Source organism: Arachis duranensis, chromosome 4, assembly GCF_000817695.3.
Source record: "Arachis duranensis cultivar V14167 chromosome 4, aradu.V14167.gnm2.J7QH, whole genome shotgun sequence".
NCBI lineage: Eukaryota > Viridiplantae > Streptophyta > Magnoliopsida > Fabales > Fabaceae > Arachis > Arachis duranensis.
Genome location: NC_029775.3, coordinates 31648419 through 31656235, shown reverse-complemented (window position 1 = coordinate 31656235; position 7817 = coordinate 31648419). Strand labels below are relative to the sequence as shown.

Genomic DNA, 7817 nt, shown 5'->3' with positions numbered 1-7817 from the left:
TAATTCATTTTTATTAACTAAAAAAAAACCATAAAAATATTAATATAATTTTTTTTTCTCATTTTTTTATTTAATTAATTTTTTTTATTTTTTTCGTTAATTTTTTTTTTATCCAAACAATACATAAAATCATCCATTTTTTCTTTTTTTTTCCTTCATTTTCTTTCCTCTATTTCTCATTATCTATCCAATCAAAGGGTTAGTGTAGGAACTACGTAGCGTAATGTTGGGCCATCACACGTTCACAAATGTAGCTCACAGGATCCAGACAACCAAATTCTTTTCACTCTCACAAAAGAAAACACACAGCAACTTTTAAACCAGTTGTTCTGTTGCATTTGCAGTTGCTCTTCCTTGAAATTGTGACCTCATTCGCGCTCCAACTAGAACCTTCTTCGAACTAGGGTTTTCTCAGGGGTTGTAGCTCCATTCAATTTCTATCACAAATCCATTAAAAGGAAAAACAAAAATAAAATCCTCGATTCTCTTCAAAAGCCTCAATATTTGTCATTGTCAGAGCAGATAGCTTCCTCAAATGGTTCGCTCCAATGGCGTCAGGCTTCTTCACTGGGCTGCTCGTCGATCACTCTGTGATTCCAAGGATTCCGTAGGCATTCTTTGTTTCCGCTAAAAATAAATTCCTCAAATTTATTTTTTTAAATAAATTGACGCTTTCAATTTTCTTATTTTCCGAGAACTATGATTTATTTATGGAATTTTTTGCCTTATTTTTAGGTATATCAAGCAGTGTTTCAAAGGGGCTATAGGGTACTGAATTCAGGGCTTTGCAATCCAGCCAAAACTTTTGGAAGTTGTGGTCCAGGTAATACTACATAAATAACACGTTTTGGCAGCTACTAGAGTTGACTGCATTTCCATTTCTTGTTCTCCATGAAATGTTGAATTAAGTAATTTAGGTGTATCTATGTTGGCCAAAAGATTCATGGATTTACTTTCACTTTTTGTTTTGTTCACATCCTCTCCATTACTCATTTGCAGTTGGAGACGGTTTAAATTTGAAGAACTGGTTGCTACTGGGAGGAGCGGCAAATACCTACTATTTGGGGTCGTCTAGAACAATTCATGGCTCTGGTATAAATTATCAATTAATTGCTGTGTCACGTGCATGATTTCCTTTTATATTGTAGCATTTTGATGAATTTCTTTCTTGTTCTTTATCACTTGTAGTTTGTCTACTATTTTCTTTTGATCAGGCTCACTAGGAGCTTGAAATTCATGCTTGCATGCTACTTTCATTGCATTGCTTCTGTGTGAGTCTGACTTATTTTTACATTGAACTCCTTACAGCTTCATTGTCTAGAGACTATTATGATGTTCTTGGTGTGAGTAGGAATGCAAGTTCTTCTGATATAAAGAAGGCTTACTATGGGGTAGGTTTCTCATAATTGTTTGTTCCATTCCACCCTTTTCTTGAGCTGAATGCTGAAAATATTTGGCCATTGCCTAGCTGTTGGATGGGCAAGAATTTCTTCTATAATCTATATTCAGTTTCTGTCAAATTTTGCTTATAAGTTATCTGCATTTTCTAACAGGGAGTTGTTATTTTAATTATTCAATTGGTAGAGAAGATTACGAAGTTTTGGGAAAAAATTTTGCTTTCCGTGCCCTCTCCTCCCTCTCTCACAACACACTTCTCTCTTTTTTTCTTTGTTGACATAATAGGACTGCAAATGAATTATCTTGTATGCTATTTTTTTTCCTCTTCTTTTTCTAATGTCTTGATTTTTATCATATACTGCAGCTAGCAAAGAAGCTCCATCCAGATACAAACAAAAGTGATCCTGAGGCTGAAAAGAAGTTTCAAGAAGTTACTATTGCATATGAGGTGTAGAGCGTGCTCTTTGTTGTAGTTCTTATGAATCCAAACCAGAGTTCTATTATGAATATGAATACCCCAAATTAACTGATTGCGGGTTTGTTGCCTTTCTTTGTGTGTTGTAGGTGTTGAGGGACGAAGAAAAGCGTCAACAGTATGATCAGGTCTCACAACTTTCCAACTACATACTTGATACTTTCTCCTTTATTGGGTGAGAGAATTTGGGGGGTGGAAGAGGTTTTAGGATTTCAAGTATTTATCTTTTAAATGATCTAAGAAATTATATTAGAATTGAAGAGAAATTACATAAGAGGATAAACCATCTTGACAATAGATACGTAGGGTTTATGTAAGACATGAAGTCGAGCTATCGTATATAACTATGAATTCTAGACACCTTTGAGTATCAGCTAAAAGACCCCATTAAATAGACCATGTGCTGAGCACCATAGAGAAGGCAAAAATATAATCCTATCCTAATGAAATCAACAGTCAAAAAGGAATCATAAAAAATTCTGGAAGTCCTACCATTTGCACTGGAGCATTGCAAAAACTGTGGACTGCCACAGAATTAAATCGTTGCTTTTAGACATGAGCCAAAACCTCTGAACTTAGTCAGAAGAAACTAATGCAAGTAAGATTTTTTTTTTTTTTTTTTTTTGGCTGGGAACTCTTGTCATTGCATAGGGAGATAATAATAATATTCTTGTGACTTGAGCTTATTCCTTCACTTGTTGAAGATGATATTGCCAAGATGTGTTTGAAATAAGTTTTTATACAATGAAATGGAAAATATATAATTTTTTGTTTTTCTTATTTATTGTCCTATGCATTAATTCTATGTAGCATATAATTTTGAAGGTTTAAATTTTCACTGTGCAGTTTTTATTTTCTTTTTTGTGACCTTTTTTCCTCGTGGCCATCCTTTATCTGTTTAGTGTTGACACACCACCATTTCTTTTCAGAAAATGAAAAAAAAAATTTATAATAATTGAGAATTGATATAGTACATTGCTAAAATTTTAAGTCGCATAGACTTTTTTTTCAAGAGTGTAGGATTCTATGAGCCTCAGTTTTATGTAGGACTTGTGCCCATGCACATGCTTCTAGGTTTAATTGTGCATTGGTATGTCAATTTATTATGAGTAATTTATTGCTTTCTCCTAAGCATCGGGTTTTTCCTTTTCCTGTTTTGCTGTCCTGTTGTTTTCTTATTTTATTGCCCACCAACAAACAAATTGATGTATTTTAATACGAATATGTAGGTTGGCCATGATGCCTATGTGAACCAACAGTCTACTGGTTTTGGAGGAGGCCAGAGTGGCTTTAATCCATTTGAGCAGATATTCCGTGATCATGTAATGACTTACTAATTTCCTCCATTTAGCTCTGTCTCTGTCTCTCTAAATCATTTCTATCTGTGCATAATTATTTCTTTATGAAATAGTCATTCCTCATTAAGTTAGAAATCCTCTAGGAATTGTGCTTCATAATTATCATATCATTTATTCTATACCATATATAAGATAATAGGTGCTAATGACCACCTTTTGTCATTAAATTTTAAGGAACTTCCTGTTCCAGACATACTTTCATAATCACAGGTTTATTAAAAAAAAAGTACTTACCACTGTTTAAAAAAAAAAAAACTATTATCCTACATAATTATAAAACATATCTAAAAAATGGAAATGCAACTTCATGGGGACAACAGTTTGTGCTTGTCAAGAAGCTAGTACTAATAATGAATTTTCATTTCTATATATCACTTCTGTTGTATTTTATGATTTATGAACAGAACACCTTAACTAATCATGCAACTTCCTCGCTCACTAGTTCGGGAAATGGTGTATCTATTTACCACCCCGATCTATATGCTGCAATTTGGTGTAATATATTTCAATGTAATTAGTTTTACGAGTATGCATCTGTTTTTCTTTCTTAATTGTAAGGCAGCATATTTTGGTCTCAGTATGTATTATTTGTTTATTTATTATTGTAATGTCTATCCTCTCTGCATTTAACCAATCATGTTGTCTAATTGATTTCTGTCTTTTTGAATCCCATATTTGAAATCTAATATGGTTTTCTCATTCTCCTCAATGGTGATCAGGATTTTGTCAAGAGCTTCTTCCATCAGAATCTTGGTGGCGAGGATATCAAGGTTTTTTCTTCATATATAGTCATCTTTATATTGCTAATGACTTTCTTTGAAGGGAATCTCAATTATCTCTTTTACAGACTTTGATTGAAATATCCTTTATGGAAGCTGTCCAAGGGTGCACCAAAACCATGACACTTCCAGCAGATGTTGTGTGTAATACCTGTGGTATGCTAATTAGTCATCTAATATTTTTAAAGCTTTGAATCTCACTGCTATATTCAGTTTGGTCTGTATGTCAAGGATCTTTCTCTTGCTGAACCTGCTGCAGGTGGGACTGGTGTTCCTCCTGGTACAAGACCTGAAACCTGTAAAAGATGTAAGGGGTCAGGGATGGTCAGTATTCTCTCTCTCTCTCTCTCCTAGATAGTGAGATCATGCTACAAGTTTGAAAAGTGTCATCAGATTAATAATTTATAATTTTGAGGCATGTGCAGACATATGTACAAGCTGGCATATTTAGGATGGAGAGTACTTGTGGTTCGTGTAAGGGAACTGGAAAAATTGTATCGGTACGGTTCATCTTGTCTTATTTATTAATTAAAGCTTAAAACTTTTGTAGTTTTGTATATTATATAACAGGTCAGAGCCTCAGAATTAAGATATTATGGAATAAGCTGCAATTTTGGGTTAATTGCTGGCATATTGTTCTTCCTTGGACACATTCCATGTCTGGAGTTATTATTCTCCTGTCCCCCTCATTTTGTCATATGATCATGGCACTGTATTTATCATATATGCAGTTAATTCTTGTGCTCAACTTCAGTACCAATGGCTTTGGTGGGGAAATGTTAATAATTTTGTCTTTATTGTTTGTATCAGGAGTTTTGCAAGTCTTGCAGGGGTGCGAAGGTTATCAGAGGAACAAAGACTGTCAAGTTGGATATTATGCCCGGTAACTTTTAAAAATGGGATATCCATATCATAGTTACATGAATTCATCGATTAGATGACATACTGCATACCAGTTCTCGCATATTAGTTCACAATTCATCTGCGTACCGGAATGTCATGGCTATACTTACCACATAACAATTTTGCATGTGGCATGCGATGTATCCATTCCCGTACCAAAATGTATTGCGTTCCATGGAACTATGATCTATACAAAATGATTTGAACAAGTGATTCCATTAGGTTTAAGCTAACCCACTCTTTTGGGATGCTGTGTAACAAAGCTTTAGTACTAGTAGTTGAATTTGATTATGCGTTGACAGAAGACAGCTATATGTACTTTCTTTTATTATTGCACATCCCTTATGTTGGTTCTTAGGTTCAGTTGTTCCGCTAGGAAAAAGGTTGTCTAATTGTTTATTTGATACTTTTGCAGGGATTGACACCAATGAGACCATTAGGGTTTGTGGAAGCGGTGGAGCAGATCCTGATGGAGGTCAACCTGGAGATCTTTATGTTACTATTAAGGTACTTAAATAGCTTGGAGATCATATCCTCCTTTTATTTGTACTTTCGGCGTATCATTTTTATTTGTTTCCTTTCTCCCTTTCCTAGGTTCGGGAAGACCCTGTTTTCCGTAGAGAAGGATCTGACATTCATGTTGATGCTGTTTTAAGTATCACACAGGTAAATTCCTTGGCAGAAAATTTTTAGGAATGAGCTATGTGGTTTTCAGTTGTAGTGTCCCTGCGTTCTGTCCAAAAATGCATATGCTTAATAGGGGGAATCAATTTGTAATTAATTTACAATTCTTGGCAAGCAACTTATTAGAAGGATCTCTCATCCTTCTGTCTTGCATTGGTCGTCTCTCTAAATAATATTCTTTTATGAAAAATTTGTAGGCAAGCTAACTTCTCTAAATAATATTCTTATTTTATAAAAATATTTTGCATGAGCAACTTGGTCAGCATTGATGAAAAGAGATGTTAATTCGATTTATTATACTCTGGAAGCCATATGCTATCTTCAGAAAATGTGGTTTTATAGAGTTGACATATTTGTAATCGAGATGCATATTTTTTTTAACAGTTCTTTATCTGATTAACACCCTTGTTAGGAACTACTAACATTGTATAAGTTTTGTTGACATGAATTTTTGCTTTTTACAATAAAAAAGAACTAGTTTGAAATATTTGATGTTGATGACTAGATGCCGAGTGTGATTTGGCAATTAGTGTTTTGGTTGGTGCTAGAAGTGTTTTATCATACATTTAGTCAATCGCAAATATATGTTGTCTGTTGTTTGTGCTGCATTTTGGAGTGTTAAGTTTAAAATTAAGCTAAATGCTGGAAATTTGTATTTATTTTCAGGCAATTTTAGGGGGAAGCATTCAGGTTCCAACCCTTACTGGAGATGTTGTTCTTAAGGTTAGTTATTGCTGTTCCAACGCTATTTCTCATGTTATTTTAGTAACTAGCAAAGTTTAAATGTGGAGTTCCTATTTGACAGGTTCGGCCTGGCACCCAACCTGGTCAAAAAGTGGTTTTGAAAAATAAAGGTAAAGCAACTACCAACCATGCAAGGAAAGTCATATCTTTTATTTTGGAAAAGCACTGTGCAAAAATACATGCCAGGAATGGCAAAAACCTATTGCTAATCTCTTTTGTGATTCTTATCTTCTTTTTTTGAAACAGGGATCAAGACAAAGAATTCTTACACATTTGGCAATCAATATGTTCATTTTAATGTCAGCATTCCAACGTGAGTGTTATATATATTGTTATTTCAATAATATATTGTGCATGGTTTCATGATTGATTCCTACAATACAATTTTCCTCTGCCTGGAATCCTTCTGCAGAAACCTAACACCGAGACAGCGGGAATTGATTGAAGAGTTTGCTAAGGAAGAGCAAGAGGAATCCGATAAACGCAGAACTGCATCAGCTTCTGGCTGAAAACTTATGCAGAATTTCTACTACATATTTTATCATCAAATCATGCTCAACTGGCCGGCAAATCCGCCTGCTGTGCTGAAGTTTTGTAGGAACCACCTTTTTAGCCACTTCGAATGTATGTAATAATTTTCTCCAAAACTTTCATACGAAATTAAACTTTCAAATTAACTTAAGGTAATTCTACTGTACACCCATATATTCTAGTTCCATAATGTACATATTTTTCCATTAACATAATTAGAATGGGTGCAAGTTACAATTAAGAGATGTATTATTTGGGCAGATAGGTAAAACTAGAACTAGATGGTTTGTACGATGCTTGTAGCATCACCCCGAAATTTTAGAAAATATTCGCAATACACATGTTTATGAGAAATGATGAAATTTCTTATTGTTTTTAAATTTTTAAACCTTTTAAGGGATGAGTTTTATACTAAGAATCTTCAAAGAACACTATTAAACGGTTTATTCAGGTCAGCTTAAGCGACCATGTTATTATACACATTGTTAAGGGTGGTGCATGATGAGCCATGTAAAAAAGGGTGGCCGGTTGAGGGTTAATGCCTAGTCCCTACTCTAGTGACCCAAAGAAGAAAAAGGTGGATACTGGATAGATATATGAACTATGAAGTGTGACTAAGCTTTATCAGATAAGTGATAAATGTGTATGGCAACTCGTGAAACATTTAACGACATTTGTGAGTGTTGTTAAAGCTTAGTATATAATACACTTTGCTAGGGTTCAACGAGTCTGCATGATGTAAGCTCTGTGGAGGTGCATCTCATTTTGTTTGTTTGGTGCTCTTTGCTACTTAAATTCTGCCTATATTATACTTGCGGTACATAACCGGTCCCAAACCCGGATAAAGGAGGAGGGTTGTGTTAGGTTTTCGACAACCAATATAAAAATATAGTCGAATTCCCATGACATGAACCAAAGACATTATTGTGCTAAAGCTAGGTCGTT

General features: G+C 34.4%; 1 protein-coding gene across 1 annotated transcript; it reads left to right on the top strand.

Annotated features, from left to right (window-relative positions):
* The first annotated feature begins 217 nt into the window (after positions 1–217).
* Positions 218–7252, top strand: LOC107483994 (chaperone protein dnaJ GFA2, mitochondrial). The gene is made up of 18 exons (XM_016104602.3): positions 218–607; positions 736–823; positions 1000–1092; positions 1309–1391; positions 1763–1846; positions 1963–2001; positions 3103–3195; positions 3951–4001; positions 4079–4166; positions 4270–4334; positions 4436–4510; positions 4821–4893; positions 5329–5420; positions 5508–5579; positions 6264–6320; positions 6403–6451; positions 6588–6654; positions 6754–7252. Exons 1-18 carry the CDS (start codon positions 536–538, stop codon positions 6848–6850), a joined length of 1338 nt encoding a protein of 445 aa, XP_015960088.1. The 5' UTR covers positions 218–535; the 3' UTR covers positions 6851–7252.
* Positions 7253–7817: the final 565 nt, after the last annotated feature.

Bases quoted from the DNA above. Each gene is read 5' to 3' on its own strand.
- LOC107483994 (XM_016104602.3), top strand. From the start codon at position 536: ATGGTTCGCTCCAATGGCGTCAGGCTTCTTCACTGGGCTGCTCGTCGA. The intron at 1,847-1,962 runs GTGTAGAGCGTG...TGTGTGTTGTAG, and splicing joins AAGTTACTATTGCATATGAG to GTGTTGAGGGACGAAGAAAA. The intron at 6,321-6,402 runs GTTAGTTATTGC...CCTATTTGACAG, and splicing joins CTGGAGATGTTGTTCTTAAG to GTTCGGCCTGGCACCCAACC.